At 44.5% G+C, this 21,469-nt stretch overlaps 1 protein-coding gene across 2 annotated transcripts in view; it reads left to right on the top strand.

Annotated features, from left to right (window-relative positions):
* The window catches only part of setd9 (SET domain containing 9), a 34,351-nt gene extending 16,410 nt beyond the window's left edge, over positions 1–17,941 (top strand). For both annotated transcript variants that reach the window (XM_063042951.1, XM_063042953.1), the window contains 4 exons: positions 303–426; positions 1,690–1,805; positions 4,726–4,831; positions 17,735–17,941. In XM_063042951.1, coding sequence (XP_062899021.1) covers positions 303–426; positions 1,690–1,805; positions 4,726–4,831; positions 17,735–17,822 — 434 coding nt within the window. In that variant the 3' untranslated portion in view covers positions 17,823–17,941. The remainder of the gene's footprint in view (positions 1–302; positions 427–1,689; positions 1,806–4,725; positions 4,832–17,734) is intronic.
* The last annotated feature ends 3,528 nt before the right edge of the window (positions 17,942–21,469 follow it).

Genomic DNA, 21,469 nt, shown 5'->3' on the forward strand with positions numbered 1-21,469 from the left:
CCTGTTACCTAATATAATGTTTAAAGGTTATTATCAATAATTGGACCACATTTCCTGCTTAGTACTTGTGTTTTATATGAATGGATACTTGTTGTACTCAGTGTATTTACTATTTTAATATTAGCCATTGCATGCCATGTATTTTCAGTTTCCCAATCAATTAGAACCAATTTGCACCTCATTAGTCATTTTTTTATTTAGGTTTAATATCTTAGTATAACATTGAATTAAGCCACTCTCCACCATATGCCTTCATACTTGCACCCCACTTTACATGTAACTGATGTTTTTATTATTTAAAGGTACTGTCTATCAGCAATATGAACCAATCCTTTTCCAGTCTATATGCAACCCATTCATCTTCCGGTGTATAGATGGTGTGTTAATTGATGGAAATGATAAAGGAATTTCTAAAGTTATTTATAGGTATGTTTTATTCATTAAGTGCTGGTACTGTATTTTAAAACATGTTATAAATATGTAATTATTTTTTGAAATTAACGCACAGTGGGAATTTATAACTAAACTCAATGATACTACGATTTGATCCCTATGTCTAGATCAGTATAACTTCTTCTAGCACTGAAAACCTCCGGGATCTCATAACCACACCAAATCTAACATCTTGTGAGTCGGAAATTTTTATCATTGCTGTGCATCCATTTTACCAGGGTACCTTGATGCCACACACAGTAAAATGCTGCCTGTTTCTCACCACACCTGATCTGTCAAGAGTAAGGACTATGGTGAGGTCTAGAATTAAGTGGTCACGGCAAATCCTAAATGGGGCAGCAGTATGCAAGTTATGCACTTCATGGCACTGCCCACCACACCTTCCAATCACTGCTGCTTCTAAGCTGTGCGGGTGCACGGCCGCACAGTAACTGAAATGCTCCCATGCACATAGCCTTTGTTGCACTGCAGCTGGTATTTTATTTTATGTAATGTTTTATTAAAGTGCTGTGCAGTTTTCAGGCCATGTAAAAATTGTTAGTCCGTAAAGCTGTTTTTTAAAAAAAAAAATTAGAGGGAATGTTGCTTCCAACACTTTACCTAGTGCGATTAAAGCAATAGGGGAAAAATTGAAATTGGCGTAGTATTTGTCAATTGTTGGACAGCAATTATATTGGAACAGCTTCACCAAAAACAACTAATTCTTCAGCGGGGATATTTTCTGTTCCATTACCTCTGTTGTGTGGAGCGCCCCAAGCTATCCTTCACAATGTCGAATGAATCAAATTGGCTGAAGACTGGGTTCTCCAGATGTCTGAATCACGGCAGGAAACCAGGATGGATAAATCACTTGGGGCTTCTGGTTAAATATAGTTTCAAATACTTCAGCCTTGTCTTTAGCTCCATTGTGTTTGAGCTCCTCTTTCACCACTGTTGAAGATCGGAGCCACTTTCATGCATTAGCTGTGTAATTATCCACTACCATTCACAACTGGATGACGTAAGGCTGCAGAACAATGATCTGTTATTTGTCGGATATCGTAGCATACATTGTTGTTTGGTATGCATTATTCTGTATTACAATTCTGAAAATGTTTTACCTATTGGATTGGCACCAATTTTACATTATAGAGAAGTTTGAAGAAAATCTTACTTGCTTGGGAAAGGTTATTTATCATAGTAACTAAATTTGCTTGGATAGTCTTGTTTCAAGTTCCTACATTTGTCTCCTTTCAGATCTTGCAGTGGACGGGATAGACTTGGTCCTTGTAAAACAAGTGATGTCACTTGGCTTACAGAAACCCCAGTCAATCCATTAGGTGTGGGACAATATGTCAACAACTGTTCTAATGGTATGATGCATTATTTTAGAGTCAGTTTTTTTTGTTAAACACATTAAAATAAGTGCATTGGAATCACGTAATTAATACTGTATATGCGCACTTCATCAAAGAGCAAACTGAGATTGTTGGAGGGAACACTAGTAATTGAAGTTGTAGGAATCTCATACGAAATCAAGAGAAGATGATGACATCACAAAAATTAGTTAATCGTGATGGGGAAAAGCAGGCCTTATTTACATTCTCAGATATTCCCCTTGTACTCAGCATTAAGCCGGCCAATGGTGTAGAGGTATCAGCACCGGACTTCGAGGCGAGTGTCCTGGGTTCGAATCCAGCTGGCTCCTTGTATACTTTCCATCCATGCTGGGCTGAGCATCAAGCTAGCAATTCAACCTCATTTTAAAAAAAAAAAGACCATAGGCTAAAGAAACAGCAAAGTTGCCACCCAATGTGCCACAAGGCACAGAGAGGAATAAAAAAGTCAGTATTAAAGGCCAGTGTTTTGTTCCGTGGGATTTTTCATACCCATTACCCATTGTTGTCTGTTTGATTATGTGCACACTAATATGGCAAGAGAACAGAAGAAAATAGGTTGTACAAGCCTTTGCCACCATTTAATATGATGGTGGCTGATCTATGCTGGTCTGAAATAGTGGCATTTCCCTTACCCCACATTATCAAACATCTATCCAGCTCCACTTTAGAAACTTGCAATGGTTCAGCTGCCATCAGGCAGAGAATTCCAGAGTTTTATCACCTTCTTTGAGAGCAAATTTTTATATAGCTCAGATGTAAATGACTGGCTGCTTATTTTGTAGTTCTTCTTTATTCAAGAATTCCTCCCTGGTAAAAACATCTCAACATCTACCCTGTCAACCCCCGTTAGGATCTAATATGTTTGAATAAGGTCACCCCTCATTCTTCTGAACTCTTAAGGAATATAAACTTTATAGCCCAGCTTACTAGGAGAACTCTCTCTTTCCAGAGGTTAGCCCAGTGAATCTCCCTTAGACTGTTTATAATGTTACTATGTCACTATGTCCTTTTTTAGCTAAGGGGACCACATCTCTTTTAAAAAAGATTTTTTTTGGCGTGTGCGTGCGCGTCCGTGATGATGTCTTTTTCATGGCTTTGACAAGGAGTTGAGCGAGAGAGAGAGGGACTGTGTTGGGAGCCACTCCTCACACTGACATTTTTGCAGTATTGTCCCTTTATTGTACGAGGTCGAGTTGCGATCTCAAGACACTCAACACGGCATGGATGGAAAGCGTACTCGGGAGCAGACCCGACTAGTTTCGAACCCGGGAACCTCTGCTCCCGGGTCTGGCGCTGATGTCGTTGCACCACCAGCCGGCCCCAAGAGAGGACCAATCTTGTGTGTAATATCCCGGGTGAGACCTGACAAACCACCTGTACAATTGTATAATAAAAACTAATCTCCCTTTCCAATGCAGGCCAGCATGCCATTTGTTTTCTTAACTAGATATTGGATCTGCCTGCTATTTTTTTGATACTAGAACACACAGATTCCTCTCTAGTTCACTCACCTGCAGTCTTTCTATCTCTCTCCATTGAGTTAATAACCTGCATTTTGATTTCTCTTGGTGCAGTGTATGACTTCACACTTACACACAGAATATTAAACAGTACAGCACATTCGGCCTACAATGTTGTGCCAACCTTTCAACCTACTCCAAGATCACATAGCCCTCCCCTCCCACATAGCCCTTCATTTTTCTTTCATCCTTGTGTCTGTTGAAGACTCTCTTAAGCATTTTAAGGTATCCCTCTACCACTGTTGTGTATTTAATATTTCTGTAGTATTTGACTAAAATTGAAAATAAATTGATTAAGCATTATTGTTTGTTTATATAATTTGTTGGTTATATGTAAAAATAAGTGAATTGCATACATCATGATGCTAATTTATGATATGTGCGCCAGTCGTTTAAAGTAAACATGGTTAGAGTCGCATTCCCAGCTCTCGTTTTCCTTTCAATTTAATACTTTGAAGTTACAAAACATAACATCCACCACGGCACCACACCCCGCCCCTCCCAGCAGTACATCCATTCACCTACCACTCTGCCTAAAAGACCTACTTCTGACATCTCCCCTCTACTTTCCACCAATCGCATTTAAAGTTGCCGCTCTGGGAAGAAAGGAGCTGGCTGTTCACTCTATCAATGCCTCTTATCCATTCGGCCCATTGAGTCCGCTCTGCCTTTTCAGCATGGGTGATCCAACTTTCCTCTCAGCCCCAATCTCCTGCCTTCCCCCGGTATCCCTTCATGCCCTGACCAATCAAGAATCTTGCAATCTCTGCCTTAAATGTGCAAAAGACTTTGCCTCCATGGCTGCCTGTGGCAAAGATTTCCACAGATTTACCACTCTCTAACTAAAGTAATTCCTTATCTCCTTTCTAAAAGGACACCCCTGTATTCTGAGGTGGTGTCCTCTGGTCTTATATCAAATTCAACTTGGTTTTGCTGCCTTTTGCCACTTGATCTATATCCTTATGCAGAATCACAATATCATTAACACAAAATACCCTTCCTTCTATTTTTGTATCATCTGCAAACCTGGGAAGCTTACATACTGTTTGTTCCTCAAGGTCATTAATATAAATGCAAACAATTGCAGGTCAAGAACTGATCCCTGCAGTATTCCATGAGTTACCTCCCTCCTGTCTGAAAAGGCCCAATTTGTTTTTATTTTACGAGAAAGACAGTTTTCTATCCAAACTTGCTGTTATTTATGAGCCTAAATGCTAGCATTTAGCAGCAAAATTGACTAATGTGGAAGAACATTGAAAAGTCTCAGAATTATGCTTGAATTTGAGGATACTAGCAGTTTGGAGCTTCAGGCATAATGGTAAATGTTCTTATTTTTAAGGGGAAAAATAATCCCCTCATCTGTTGTGTTGCAGAAAAAGAAGCCAATGTATGCTATCAGGAATTTGATGTCCCCATAACGTTTCCTCTCGAATTGCGTCAGTACATTCCTAATGTCAACTACAGGCATGATGCAGGAAGGTTGGTCCTTTTGATTAACTTATTTTAATGCATCAGACATCAGGATTAGGAGATAAATGTTCAACACTTTCCACAGAAATTTCTACAGTGACTGCTTATATAATTGTACTAAAGGAGGAGAAGGATGTGAAGTATTTCTGATTAATTTTTAGTCACATATTTTCAATTTTTGTTGGATATTCTGTTTCTATATTTAGAAAGATGGTCAAGATTTCACATAGCAACGTGGCACAAAATGTAATTACGTTGCAGTTTTTAAAAATATGCACATTGAATGGAATGGAGTATTTCCCATCAGTGAGATTTTAGGGGTACTGGAGAGAAACTCACGTGAGCAGTCTAGAACAAGGAGGCATAACTGGAAATGAAACTTAATAAGAGATGGCGCCTTCTCAGAGAAAAGCTAGTGAAAATCTATGTATAATCCTCTTCCCTCAGAAATGCTGCAAACACTCAACAGTTTGGCAGCTGTGGGTTCTGATGGTGGGTCTTGATCTGAAACATGAACTCAGCTTCCTGACTGCTAAGTGTTGCTTTTATTTCAGATTTCCAGCATCTGCAGGTTTTTCAGTTTTTTAGATCCTCAAAGAGCTGTTTTTGGTTAATAATTTTAAAAAAGAGGGTGTTGGATTTTTGGGAGATGGTGATTAAGGGTCACAGATTAACATACACATGATAAAAGCAAGGCACAATGAGGTTAAGGAAATATTTGCCAGATCCTGCTCCTATGCTAGATGCACACCAGGAGGCAATTGAAGAACTAGGAGAGGCAAGGAAGGCGGGTGGTGAGGGATTTCCAGATTAGGCAATTGGCCTAATTGCCACTCCCGGAAGAAGTGTTCCTGAATGGAGATGAACAGGTTCAAACTTAAATGGTGTTTGCAATTGCAAAGGAAGGGGGTGGGGAAACACAAAAAATGCTAGGGCTTGAACTCAATATGTTGGACGATGGGGAAGTTGTTGTGGGCTTAGCCCTGAAGAGTGTTGGATAGGTGCTGAAGTTTTGGATGGAGAATTAAATAATAGTGTTGAATGCACTGAGTTTTCACTAAAATTATATACGATGAGTAGGAACTAGCAGAGAACATTCAAAGCAATTGTTCTCAATGTTTAAAAAAAGAAGTGGTTTACATCATTTCATAGCTATCACCTTCTCTGATCATCATACCTTCTGATAGAGCCTGAGCCAATAGCCAAGATTGAGGGCAGAGATCAAGTTAAGCTGTAGCAGGTTTCTGACGGGACCGATTGCTTACTAGGGGAGATTGTGTGGTTTTATGGGGATGGTGTGTAGGCAGTGAAAGAGGGACAAGTCATGAAAACAAGGTTAGCACTGCAGTTAAAGCCAGATATTGTTGGGACGTAAACATAAATTGTTCTGCCCTCAATCACCCCTGAAGGAAAACAAGCAAACAGCAAAGACAAATACAACAGAGACATGAGGCTGCAGATGCTGGAATCTGGGGCAAAAAAAGCTTCTGGGTGAGCTCAGTGGGGCAGACAGCACCTGTGGAGTGAAATGGACAGTCAGCATTTTGGATTGAGACCGCTTCAGCTGAACTGAAAGAGAAGAGGTAGCCGGTAGGAGGAGCTGGAGAGGCGGGAGTGGAGCAGCAGTAGATGGCACCTGCTGGGTGGATCTAGAGTAGGTGAGATGGTTGATTGGCAGGTGGGGGAAGGGAAGGGTGGAAATAGTGACAGAGACTGGAGGGTGATAAGTGCAGATAGCAAAGACCATTAGTTGTAGGATCAAGGCCTTTCACCACTTGATAGGTTTCAATGAGATCACCCCTCATTCTTCTGAATACCAGCAAATACAGGCCCAGAACCATCAAACGCTCTTCATATGACAAGCCATTCAATATGGGAATCATTTTCATGAACCTCCTTTGAACCCTCTGCAGTTTCAGCACATCCTTTCTAAGGTGACGGGCCCAAAACTGCTTACAATACTCACCAGTGCTTTATATAAGGCATCCGTTAGTCTTGCGAGACCATGGATCTGCACCTGGAAAGTCTTTACTCTCCAGGGCGCAGGCCTGGGCAAAGTTGTATAGAAGACCGGCAGTGGCCGATGCTGCTTGGCACCAGTGTCGTTGCAGAGCACTGTGTGATTAAGTGCCTTGCTCAAGGACAGAACACGCTGCCTCGGCTGGGGTTTGAACTCACAACCTTTGCTAGTCGAATGCCTTAACCATTTGGCCACATGCCCACACTAACCAGTGCTTTATATAGTCTCAACATTATATCCTTGCTTTTATATTCTAGTCCTCTTGAAATGAATGTGAACATCTCATTTGGCTTCCTCACCATAGATTCAACCTGCAAATTAACCTTTAGGGAATCCTGCACAAGCATTCCCTATTCCTTTTGAACCTCAGTTTTTTTTGTAATTTCTCTCCATTCAGAAAACAGTCAACCCTTTCATTTCTTCTACCAAAGTGCATGGCCATACACTTCCTGACACTGTATTCCATCTACCATTTCTTTGCCTATTCTTATAATCTAAGTCCTTCTATAGCCTCTCTACATCCTCAAAACTAACTGCCCCTCTACCTATCTTCAAATCGCCTGCAAACTTTGCAACAAAACCATCAATTCCATCATCCAAATCATTATCATATAGTGTAAAAGGAATCTGTCCCAACACTGACCTCTGTGGAACATCACTAGTCAGCAGCAACCAGCCAGAAAAGGCTCCCTTTATTCCCACTCTTTGCTTCCTGCCAATCAGCCACTGCTTTATCCATGCTAGAATCTTTCCTGAAATACCATGGGCTCATAACTTATTAAGCAGCCTGATGTGTGGCACCTTATCAAAGGCCTTCTGAAAATCCAAGTACACAACATCAACTAATTCTCCTTTGTCTATCCTGCTCATTATTTCTTCAAAGAATTCCAACAGGTTTATGAGGCAAGGTTTTCCCTTGTGGAAACGATGCTGACTATGTCCTATTTTATCATGTGCCTCCAAGTACCATGAGACCTTATCCTAAACAATCCAACATTTTTCAACCATTAAGATCAGACTAACTGGCCTATAGTTTCCTTTCTTCTGCCTCTCTCTCTTCTTGAAGAGTGGAGTGACATCTGCAATTTTCCAGACTTCCAGAAGCACTCCAGCATCTAGCAATTCTTGAAAGATCATCACTAATGCCTCTACAATCTCTTCAGCCACCTCTTTCAGAACTTTGGTATATATAGCATCTGGTCCAGGTGACTTAGCCACCTGAGACCTTTCAGTTTCCCAAAAACCTTCTCTCTAGTAATGGTAACTTCACACACTTCATGCCCCTTGACACCTGGAACTCCACCATGAAGACTGATGCTAAATACTTATTCAGTTCATCGGCCATTTCCTTGTCCCCCCATTACTACAACCCCAGCATCGTTTCACAGTGGTCCGATATCCACTCTTGCCTCTCTTTTACACTTCGTATCTGAAGAAATGTTTGGTATCCTCCTTAATACTGTTGGCTAGCTTACTTCTGTATTCCACCTTTACCTTCTTAATGACTTTTTAGTTGCATTCTGTTGGTTTTTAAAAGCTTCCCAATCCTCTAACTTCCCACTAATTTTTGCTCTATTATTTGCCCTCCCTTTGGCTTTTGTGTTGCCTTTGACTTCTCTTGTTGTCCATGATTGTGTCATCTTTCCTTTAGAGTACATCTTCCTCTTTGAGATGTATATAGCCTGTGCCTTCCAAATTGCTTCCAGAAATTCCAGCCATTGCTGCTGTCACCCCTGCCAGTGTTTTTTTCCCCCCCAGTCAATTCTGGCCAACTCCTCTCATGCCTCTGTAATTCCCTTACTCCACTGTAATACTGATACGTCTGACTGTAGCTTCTCCTTTGCAAATTTAAGGGTGAATTTGATCATATTCTGATCACATAACCCTAAGGGTTCTTTAACACTAAGATCTCTAATCAATTCTGGTTCACCGCACAACATCCAATCCAGAATAGCTGATCCTCTAGTGGGCTCAAACACGAGCTGCTCAAAAAAGCCATCTCATAGGCACTCCAGAGATCTCCCCCCACCCCCCCAGAATCCAGCACCAACCAGTTTTTCCCAATCGAAGTATTGTAGTATGCTCTTTTGGCAATGCATTTTCTATCTCCTGTAATTTGTAGACCACATCCTTACTACTGTTTCGGGGTTTGTATACAACTCACATCAGGGTCTTTTTACTCTTGCAGTTCCTTGGCTCTATCCACAATAATTCAACACCTTCTGACCCTATGTTACCTCTTTCTCATGATTTGATTTCACTTTTTACCAACAGAGCAACACCGCCCTCTCTGCCTTCCTGCCTGACCTTTCGATACAATGTGTGTCCTTAGACATTATGCTCCCAGCTGTAACCTTCCCTCAACCATGATTCAGTGATGCCCACAACATTATATCTGCCAATTTGTAACTGCCTCAAGTTCATCTACCTTATTCTGTATACTGTGCAAATTCAAATACAACACCTTAAGTCCTGTATTCACTCTTTTTGATTTTGTTTGCCTTTTGCATTGCAACTTATCCTGTTGACTGCAATTTTGCCCTATCAGCAGCCTCTCCTCACGACAGATTGCCTCTGTTTCTAAACCAGCCACCTCATCTCAGCACTATTATCCACCTTTCCTACGATAATTCTTGCATTGAAATTTATGCAACTCAGGACACCATGCTCAACCTTTTGATTCCTAACTTTGTCTGAGGTCATACCAACAACTGCCTCCACACAGCCTCCTGTCCATTAATAAACAAATGAATCCCCTATGACTACAGCATTAAAAATCGTGCAAAAAAGCAGAAATACTGTATATGAAAAAAAGTGAGGTAGTGTCCAAGGGTTCAATGTCCATTTAGGAATCAGATGGCAGAGGGGAAGAAGCTGTTCCTGAATTGCTGAGTGCGTGCCTTCAGGCTTCTGTATCTCCTACCTGATGATAACAGTGAGAAAAGGGTATGCCCTGGGTGCTGGAGGTCCTTCCTATTGAACGCTGCCTTTCCGAGACACCACTCCTTGAAGATGTCCTGGGTACTTTGTAGGCTAGTACCCAATATGGAGCTGACTAGATTTACAACCCTCTGCAGCTTCTTCTGGTCCTGTGCAGTAGCCCCTCCATACCAGACAGTGCTGCAGCCTGTCGGAATGCTCTTCACGGTACATCTATAGAAGTTTCTGAGTGTACTTGTTAACATGCCAAATCTCTTCAAACTCCTAATAAGGTATTGCCGCTGTCTTGCCTCCTTTGTAACTGCTTTGATATGTTGGGACCACGTTAAATTTCAGAGATCTTGACATCCAGAAACTTGAAACTGCTCACTCTCTCCACTTCTGATCCCTCGATGAGGATTGGTATATGTTCCTTTGTCATACCTTTCTGGAAGTCCACAATCAGCTCTTTCGTCTTACTGACGTTGAGTGCCAGGTTGTTGCTGCGGCACCATTCCACTAGTTGGCATATCTCACTCCTGTACGCCCTCTCATCACCACCTGAGATTCTACCAACAATGGTTGTATCGTCAGCCACACAGTCATGTGTATGTAGAGAGTAGAGCAGTGGGCTAAGCACACACCCCTGAGGTGCACCAGTGTTGATCGTCAGTGAGGAGGAGATGTTATCACCAATCTGCACAGATTGTGGTCTTCCGGTTAGGAAGTCAAGGATCCATTTGCAGAGGGAGGTACAGAGGCCCAGGTTCTGCAACTTCTCAATCAGGATCGTGGGAATGATGCTATTAAATGCTGAGCTATAGTGGATGAACAGCATCCTGTTATAGGTGTCTGTATTGTCCAGGTGGTCTAAAGCTGTGCGGAGAGCCATTGAGATTGCATCTGCTGTTGACCTATTGTGGCTTTAGGCATTTTGCAATTGGCCGTGGTCCTTGCTGATGCAGGAGTCGAAAGTGATATACCTGTTGTTGACGGAGATGACCACAGGGGTACTCTGCACTGGCTCCTTTCCTCTTCCTGACTGTCACCCAGTTTCCTGTGTCCTGCACCTTGGGTATAACTACTTCTCTATATGTCCTATCTATCAACCTTCAGTCTCCCAAATCATCTGGAGTTCATTCAGTTCCAGCTCCAACTCCTTAAAGCGGATTGTTAAAAACTGCAGCTGGATGCACTTCTTGCAGTTGAAATCGTCAGGGACACTGGAGGTCTCCCTGCCTTCCCACATCCCACAAAGGGAGCATTCCGCTATACTGCCTGTCATCCTTACTGCCCCTAATTGAGCAGACATAAAGAAGGAAAAAAACTTGAGCTTTCCGTTCTTTCGCTTGCTCTGAGTGAAGCCTCCCTTTGCTGAAGCCTCACGATCACCACTCTGATGATGGCTGCTGCAACAATGCAGCTGTAGTTGTCCCTGTCTTCCTTTAATTTGCTTAATCTTGTTAATCAATCCCGAACGCCGCATGGCTGCTGGTCAAAGTTCTTTTTCACCGTATCGACCCACTGCTGCCTCTTATCCTGGGGCAATGGACCTGACTGACGTCCCCTCCTCTCAAAGCTTCCAATGTCAGGATTGGCTGCTGGTCAAGGGTGTGCAGGTGATGGGATTTGAAAAGAAAAGAAGTAAATGGGACGGACAGATGGGAACTTTTGGGGGGAGGAGACTGACTGGGAGTGGGGTCTGTTGAGAGGGGCCTGTGTAGTCCATAAGTCGTAGGAGCAGAATTAGTTTATTTGGCCCGTTGAGCCTACTCTGCCATTCCATCACGGCTAATTTATTATTCCTCTCAACCCCATTCTCCTGCATTCTCATGGTAACCTTTGGTGCCCTTTCTAATCAAGAGCCTGTCAATCTCTGCTTTAAGCAATGATTCGCCACCCTTTGCTAAATAATTTCCTCCTCATGTCTGTTCTAAAAGGACATCTTTGTGCTCTTGGGTCCTGGACTCCTCCAGTATTGGCAACATCCTCTCCATCTCCACTCTTATCTAGTAGGTTTCAATGAAATCCCACCTTATTCTTCTAAACTCCAGTAGTATTGGCCCAAAGTCAAAAAAATGCTCCACATAAGTTAACACTTTCATTCCTGAGGTCATTCTCATAAACTTCCTCTGGACCCTCTCCAATGCCAGCACACACTTTCTTAGATATGAGACCCAAAGAATGTATTGCTTGTATAATATAATTTGGTGCGACATGGTAGTGTAGTGGTTAGCACAATGCTTCATACTTCCAGCGACCTGAGTTCAATTCTCACTGCTGTCCGTAAGGAGTTTGCAAGATCTCCTCAGACCACATGGGTTTCCTCCGGGTGCTTCGGTTTCCTCCCACAGTCCGATGTCATTAGCAGTTGGTAGGTTAATTGGTCATTGTAAATTGTCCCGTGGTTAGGCTAGGGTTAAATTGTAGGTTGTTGTGCGGTTTGAAGGGCTTGTTCCACCCTGTATCTCAATAAATACTTATTTATTTTATTTTTAATGTAACTTCAAATAAATTCAAAGACAAGTATTTTCCAATAAGACTGATTGTTTGAATACATGATTTTTACCCTGAGAACTTTTCTTGTGGAACTGGGCAGATAGGAGGATTTGCAATAATATTGAGGACATAACTATCCATTGTACAAGATATTGTAGTTAGAATTGGAGTCCATGTGAAGTCCTGAATTACATGAATGAATATAGAGATAAGGGCCAACAATATGCCTTAAAGAGAAAGTATGAAACAACATTTAAACAATAATAAAGACTGTGAAAAGAATGGAAGTAAATGGAAGATGAGAAATGATAAAATGTCGAACGTTTCCCTTTTTAAGTTTTTTTAAATTCTCTAATTGCTATTTACTTTGGATTTAGAGTATCTACGTTTTTGATTGTCAGTGGGTTCTGCGATACGTGAATACAAAAGAATAACAATGAATCTGCACACAATTGGATTTTAGCTGGAATACTTATTTTAATTCTCAGTTATAGAAAGTGTTTGGGAACAAAGGGAAAGGATTAACGAATTCAGTAGAGAGCTGTCAGAAGTGAGGATTATAATTATGATGGTGTGGCGACCCACTTTCTGACACCCACGAACCGGCTCACGAAACAGCGCGCGCAGGCAGAGGGCCGGCAGCAAAAAGGGCGGGAATGGGAAGGCTTTAAAGCGGGCCGCGAAGTTTGAATAAACCTCTTTCATCGCAACTGCAACTCACCGACTCCGTGTGGTTATTCTAGCGCTGTGTGTAGCACATCGCTACAATTGGTGACCCCGACGGCCCAAACGATATTTGGGCCAGAGATGACTGACGCTGCATCTGTTCACGCAGTTTCGTTAGAACTGCCAAGCTTCTGGACGCTGCGACCCCATTTATGGTTCGAACAAGCAGAAACACAATTCCACATTCGGCAGATAACCTCGGAGTCCACTCGCTACTACTACGTGCTGAGCTCCCTCGACCAGGAGACAGCTGCACAAGTTGAGGAGTTTATACAGTCGCCCCTGGAGGACGGCAAATACACAGCATTCAAAACCCTGCTCATAAGGACTTTTGGACTCTCACGGCGCGAACGAGCACGCCGCTTAATGCACCTGGATGGTTTGGGAGACAGGCCGCCGTCAGCATTAATGAACGAGATGCTAGCCCTGGCTGAAGGACACAAACCCTGCCTCATGTTTGAGCAGGCGTTCCTAGAGCAACTGCCCGAGGACGTATGCCTGCTGCTGTCCGACGCAGATTTCAGCAAACCCCGGGAGGTGGCAGCCCGAGCAGATGTGCTGTGGAATGCCAGGAAAGAGAGAGGGGCATCCGTCGCACAGATCACCAAGCCGCGTGCCCAACGACAGACCAGGCCGGGCCCAGCAGCAGAGCCTACAAAACCCGGCGACGGGAGTGAGGAGCCCAACGAACAATGGTGTTTCTACCACCAGCGGTGGGGCACGGAGGCCCGCCGCTGCAGACCGCCCTGCAAATTCCCAAGAAACGCCAAGGCCCAGCCGCTGCCGATCGCTACGGCGGCTGGCCATTAGGACAGCCTCCTGTACGTCTGGGACAAGCAATCGGGACGCCGCTTTTTGGTCGACACCGGAGCGGAGATCAGCGTCTTACCTCCAATGAGTTACGACACCCGCAACAGAGAACCGGGACCCACCCTGAGGGCCGCTAATGGCAGCACAATACGAACCTACGGCACCCGCACGGTGCGGCTACAGTTCAGCTCCAGCCGGTTCACGTGGGACTTCACACTGGCCGCCGTGACCCAACCACTGCTGGGGGCAGATTTTCTACGAGCCCACAGCCTGCTGGTCGACCTGCAAGGGAAGCGATTAGTCCACGCCAAGACTTTTCAAACGTTCTCCCTGGGTGAAGCACAGTTGCCAGCCCCACACCTGGACTCCATCACGCTGTCCGACGATGAATTCACCAGGGTCCTGGCGGATTTCCCATCAGTACTGACACCGCAGTTCACAGCAGCCATGCCCAGACACGGAGTACAGCACCACATCCCGACCCAGGGACCACCCCTCCACGCCCGTGCTCGAAGGCTTCCCCCGGACAAGCTCCGACTGGCGAAGGAGGAGTTCAAGAAGATAGAGGAATTAGGGATCATACGACGGTCCGACAGCCCATGGGCCTCCCCCTTTCACATGGTGCCCAAGGCAACGGGGGGCTGGAGACCATGCGGTGACTACCGCAGACTGAACGAGGCTACAACGCCAGACCGCTACCCTGTGCTGCACATTCAAGACTTCGCAGCAAACCTACACGGCGCAAGGATCTTTTCCAAGGTAGACCTCGTCCGGGGATACCATCAAATCCCTGTACATCCGGACGACATCCCCAAAACAGCACTTATCACCCCGTTCGGACTTTTCGAATTCCTCCAAATGCCGTTTGGTCTAAAGAACGCCGCACAGACTTTCCAGCGGCTAATGGATGCGGTGGGACGTGACCTGGACTTTGCATTCATCTATTTGGACGACATCCTCATAGCCAGCAGTAGTTGGCAGGAGCATCTGTCCCACCTCCGCCAGCTCTACTCCCGCCTGAGTGAATTCGGCCTTACAATCAATCCAGCCAAATGCCAGTTCGGACTCGACACCATCGACTTCCTGGGCCACAGGATTACTAAAGACGGGGCAACCCCGCTGCCCGCCAAGGTAGACGCGGTCCACCACTTCCCCCAACCCAACACAATCAAAGGCTTGCAGGAATTCGTGGGTATGGTGAATTTCTACCACCGTTTCCTCCCCTCAGCAGCCCGAACCATGCGCCCCTTGTTCATTCTAATGTCGGGTAAGGGCAAGGACATTACCTGGAACGAAGAGGCCGCAACCGCTTTTGTTAAAACCAAAGAGGCCTTGGCAAACGCCGTGATGCTAGTGCACCCCAGAACGGACATTCCTACTGCCCTCACGGTGGACACATCCAACACAGCGGTTGGTGGAGTGCTGGAACAACTCATCGAGGGTCGCTGGTAACCCCTGGCGTTCTTCAGCAAACACCTACGACCACCCGAACTCAAATACAGTGCTTTCGACCGGGAGCTATTGGCACTATACCTGGCAATCCGGCATTTCAGGTACTTCTTAGAAGGTAGGCCCTTCACCGCGTTCACAGACCACAAACCGCTTACCTTTGCGTTCACGAAGGTGTCCGACCCCTGGTCGTCCCGCCTGCAGCGACATCTGTCCTACATCTCTGAGTACACGACGGACATCCGGCATGTATCAGGAAAGAACAATGTCGTGGCGGACGCACTATCCAGACCTACCATACAGGCCCTGTCCCGGGGGTGGACTATGCAGCACTGGCAGAGGCACAGCAGGCAGATGCCGAGATCCCCAGTTACAGGACTGCAGCTTCCGGTTTGCAGCTCCAAGACCTCCCCGTAGGCCCAGGTGAGAGGACCCTACTGTGTGACGTAGCTACCAGCCAACCCCGCCCCGTCGTCCCAGCAGCCTGGGGGCGGCGAGTTTTTGATTCCATTCACAACTTAGCGCACCCCTCCATCAGGACAACTGTCCGGCTGGTCTCCAACAGGTTCGTGTGGCATGGACTTCGTAAACAGGTCAGTGAATGGGCCAAAACGTGCATGCAGTGCCAAACAGCCAAGGTGCAGCGGCACACCAAGGCTCCACCGCAGCGGTTCGAACCCACCCGCCGGAGGTTCAACCACATTCATGTGGATATCGTGGGGCCCCTGCCAGTGTCACGAGGAGCGCGGTACCTCCTAACTATGATAGACCGGTTCACCAGATGGCCAGAGGCAGTCCCGATCAGCGACACCACCTCCGAATCCTGCGCCCGAGCACTGATCGCAACCTGGGTAGCACGCTTTGGGGTACCGGCCCACATTACCTCCGACAGGGGCGCCCAGTTCACCTCCAGCCTGTGGTCGGCTATGGCCAGACTTTTAGGAAACAGCTACACCACACAACTGCCTACCACCCACAGTTGAACGGACTAGTGGAGCGCTTCCACCGTCACCTGAAATCGGCTCTCATGGCCCGCCTGGAGGGGCCTAACTGGGTGGACGAACTTCCCTGGGTCCTGCTCGGAATCCGCACGGCGCCCAAAGAGGATCTACACACCTCGTCGGCCGAGTTGGTGTACGGCGCGCCCCTGGTCGTCCCAGGAGAGTTCATACCAGCCCCAAGGGGGCAAGAGGAAGAACCCACAGCAGTCCTGGACAGACTATGGGAGAGGCTCGGTGACCTGGCCCCCCCATACCCACTTCACAGCACGGACAGAGCCCGACCTGCGTACCCAAAGACCTGCAGAACTGTAAGTTTCTTTTTGTACGACGGGGCGGACACCGGGCACCGCTACAGCGGCCCTACGAGGGGCCGTTTAAGGTGATCAGCAACAACGGGTCCACGTTCGTGCTGGACATTGGGGGGAGAGAGGAGGTTTTCACGGTGGACCGACTCAAACCGGCCCATGTGGACTTGGCGCAACCGGTCCAGGCTCAGGCACCACGGCGCAGGGGCAGACCTCCCAAACAGAGGCCGATCCAGACTGTGGACATTGGGGGAGGTATTGCCGGTTCTGGGGGGGGCGGGGCTATGTGGCGACCCACTTTCTGACACCCACAAACCGGCTCACGAAACAGCGCACGCAGGCAGAGGGCCGGCAGCAAAAAGGGCGGGAACGGGAAGGCTTTAAAGCGGGCCGCAAAGTTTGAATAAACCTCTTTCATCGCAACTCCAACTCACCGACTCCGTGTGGTTATTCTAGCGCTGTGTGTAGCACATCGCTACAATGGATCATTTGGAGAAATTAAGCCTAAATTCATTGCAGAAAATAAAAACTGCAATGCTTGATTGAAGTACTCAGAATTAGAAAGGTTTCATAGGGTAAAGAGTAAAAGATTATTTCTATCTACTGGCAAATCAGTTGTAAGTATTACTTGTTGTGTGAATGAAATCGCTGAGAGAATTACTGGTAGATACAAAACAGCTTCTTTATTTGCCAAAACAAGGTACAGCAGGCATCATATGGAGAAGCTTTCAGTGGAAAGGACTGCTGGCCCAATGTGGGGCTCGATACTAATTTGCTAACCACAAAGGACAATTCCATATTTACGAAGTATAGACAATGATTTCTTTTGAAACTACATACAAACTTAACACTTTCTGATTCACATCCATCCCACAGACACCAGCAGTGTCTGGACTGGGATCCACAGCTTTTAGGAATCCACAATACATTTTGAAGGAATGGAAGACTGGTAGCCAAAGCTATTTGCTAAATGTAAATGACCTAAACCCAAAAATCACTCTAACATTACTTCAAGTTAGTTCAAAACCCATAAACAGGTAAAAAGCCTCTAAGCATAAAAACAAAATATTAGAAGACTTGAGCTATTCATATATTAAAACATTTCATTCTATATGATTGTGGTGTTTACTTTGCAACAAATGCTTCATCTGTTATTCATGAATTTACTGCTTTTCTTTTGCAGGCCTTTGCGATGTGTAGTTCTTGTGGCTCTTCGAGACATAGAAGTGGGAGAAGAGCTGTTTTCCAATTACTACACTATAATAAAATAAAAACACTAGACGTACCTCTTGTGGTGCTTCAGTCCACTCTCTAGAGTTGCACTTCCTAGCTATTGATGCTGAATTCTTGAACCATTTCAAAACAACGTTTTAATAAGTGATAAGTTGGTGCCATTTAGAGTATATTTTGAAATACATTTGTATAAAGTATAACTACTGTTTTGTGTGTAACGTGGAGAGCAATGGTTGTACAACTACCCTTCATCTAAGTTGTGAAGGCAATTTATTTGCACTCGTTGAGCTTTAGTTTTCTGGTCAGGCTGCCAGTGCTTGGCAGTTAAGGCGTGGAACCAGGAGGCTTCTGGGCAACTACAGAACCAGCCCAAAACCGCAAGAATAATTGAAGGCTACTTCATGCTTGCTGTAATGTATGGATCTATTTTTGTTAGTGCAATGACTCCCCTTAGTACTACTTATTGACTGATAACTTAACCATGTGCACCGACCTGTTTCCCTCTCGCCGCAAAGTGACTATACCAATTAACCTCACCTCTGTGTGCATGCTTTTATTTAATTGATACGTCATTATACAGACACAACAAATTGACGACAAGTACGAACCTGAATAGCAGCGGATGTCGCCAGTAGCACTGACAGTTACAAGACAACAGAATTCAGAGGAAGGGAGAGATACAGCGAGAGCAAAGAGCGAATCAGTTTCGAGAAGGCTGTCATGGATGCTAACAAAAGGATGCTGTGTGAATAATAGTGCACAGTACACAGTAAGAGATGCACAACTGGCAAAGTTAAAAAAACACGATGATGGACTTAGTCGCAAATGTTGATGAATTTGATAGAGGAGTGGGAATTGTATATTGAGAGGGTTGAACTGTATTGTAATGTGAACGACATGGACGAGGAAAAGAAAGTCCCCATGCTTCTTAGCTAATGGGTGCTAAAACATACAGGCTCTTACGCAACTTAGTAAATCCTGAAAAGCCAGCAAGCAAGACGTTCGACGGAATCGTTGCAACTTTACAAAATCACTTGAGTGCTAAACTGTTAGTAATAGCTGAGAGATTTGGATTTCACAAAATGAACCAGTATAAGGATGAAAGCATTTCTGAATACATTGCCGAACTGTGCAAACTTTCCCAATATTGTGACTTTGGAGATGGACTTTCTGACGTATTAAAGAACAGGCTCATATGTGGCGTGCATAGTCAAAGCACACAAAAAAGGCTACTGTCAGAAACAGACCTAACCTTAGAACAGGCATTGACCATTTTAATATTGTTAGACAGCAGCAAAGAATGTGTTGGAACTACAGAAAAAGAATTTAGAATGTGAAATACACAAAATGCCCTGAATGATGCAAAAAGTTGAAAATATTATTGATGTGGCAAATCATCCCATAATGCAAATGACTGTTGGTTCAAAGAAAGTTTGCAGGAAGTGTCACTGACAGGGTCACATAGAGAGTGTGCAAGTCAGACAAAAGGCACAACCAAAGAGAAATTCCACACAGAGAGAAAAGTTTCAAACACAGAACTAGACAAATGCACAAGGTGACTGAATGTGAAACTGAATGAGACAACACTGAGTCCGACAAAAGTGAGCTGTCATGCCTAGAACTGCATAGCATTACTAAAACAGATTGTGAAATCATATGGATCACAACAGATGTGTCTGGTATAAAACTGAAATTGGATCTTGATACAGAGTTAGCTGTGTCAGTAATTCCCGAGGCCGACTACAACAGATTGTTTTCTAAGCTACCATTAGAAAAGCCCTTGGTGATTCTAAAGACCTATACAGGTGATAAAGTGTCTCCCAAAGGCAAACTGAAAGTGTATGTAACATACGGAAACCAAACACACCAGTCAGAGCTTTGTGCTGAAAAGTGGAGGACCAACACTTTTCAGATGTATGTGGTTGAGAAAATTCCAACTAGACTGGCTCAAAATCAAAGCTCTCCATGTGTCATCAACAGGCAACTGTAGCCTAAATGGTAGTACTAACCAGAGACTGTCAACAGTTGCTTAAATCTAATGAGAAGGTGTTTTGAGAAAGTGATTGGTAAACTCAAAGGCATGGAGGCCAGAATTGAACTGGATGAAACAGCAACGCCAAAATTCCATAAGGCACGCCCATTGCTTTTCACACTATGTCCTAAAGTAGAGGCTGAACTTCAGAGCTGGGAGGCATCTGGCACTCTCTCCAAGGTTGAGTGTAGTGATTGGGCCATGCCCTTTGTCCTGATGATCAAGGAAGGGAAGGCCAAGGGACTTCAAGGTGAGCATCAACCCTGTGCTGTGTACTGTGCAGTATCCCTTGCCACGAATAGAAGACATTTTGTTTTTGCATCTTTGACAGACGGGGAGAGGTTTACAAAAATTGACTTGTCACAAACCTATGTACAAGTGGGGATTGAGTCGACTAGGAAATTCCTCACAATCAACACTCACAAGAGACTGTTCCTGTATAATAGTCTCATCTTTGGCATCACATCAGCTCTAGCAATTTGGCAAAGAGTGACAGGCCAAGTTCTCCAAGATATCCCAGGAACACAATGTTACCTTGATGATATCATTGTGACTGACAAGTATGATGAAGAGCACCTCCAGAACCTTGGTAAAGTGCTTACCAGGCTGCGTGAGCATGGTCTGCGTGCAAAGAGAGAGAAATGTGAGTTTTTTCCAAGAATGAAATCGCATATTGTGCACATGTCATTGCCAAGCAAGGTTTTACGTAAGTCACAAGAGAAGATTGAAGCAGTGCTGCAAGCACTAAAACCAGAAAAAAAGTCAGCCTTGTAAACTACTACCACCGGTTTCTCACAAATATTGTTACAGTCATGGTCCATGTGTGTACCAACAACATGGGTAGAACAAGGAAACAGGTTCTGCTGAGGGAGTCTGAGCAACAAGGGAATAAAATAAAAAAAAATCAGAACCAAAAAGGTAGTAATCTCTGAATTAGTACCTGAACCACGTGCAAATTGGCACAGAGTCAAGAAGATTAGAGAGTTAAATGTGTGGCTCAAGGATTAGTGTGGGAGAAGTGGGTTTGAATTAATGAGAAATGGGCACCAGTATTGGGGAAGGAGGGAGCTGTACCAATGGGACAGGTGCCACCTAAACTGTGATGGGACCTGGGAGCCTAGTGAATCACATAACTAGGGCTGTGGATAGGGCTTTAAATTAAATAGTAGGGGGTGGGTTCAACAGATTGGAGAAGTATGGATAAAGTAAAATAGAAAAGTGTGGATAAAGAAAAAGCAAAAGATAAAACAGAGAAAAGTAAGAGTGGAGTAAAGAAAGTCAAGTGCAAAAGAGAAAAAGATTACAAGATTTTAAAAGCACAATGAGTAACGACATTTCATTCAAAATAAGTTAGTGAACTTGTGGCACAAATCAGTACAAAGGGGTATGATTTAGTGGCCATTACAGAAACGTGGTTGCAGGGTGGAGAGGAGTACGAATTGAATATCCGAGGATATTAAGTAACACGGAAGGATAGGCAGGAAGGTAAGGGAGGTGGGGTAGCGTTCTTAATTATGGATGAGATCAGGGTGATAGTGAGAGACGGTATAAGATCTAAGAAGCAGAATGTTGAATCCATCTGGGTAGAGATTAGAAATAGAAAAGGGAAAAAAAAATCACAGGTGGGAGTTGTCTGTCGGCCACCGAATAATA

The sequence above is a fragment of the Mobula hypostoma genome, chromosome 3 (assembly GCF_963921235.1).
Source record: "Mobula hypostoma chromosome 3, sMobHyp1.1, whole genome shotgun sequence".
Taxonomy (NCBI): domain Eukaryota; kingdom Metazoa; phylum Chordata; class Chondrichthyes; order Myliobatiformes; family Myliobatidae; genus Mobula; species Mobula hypostoma.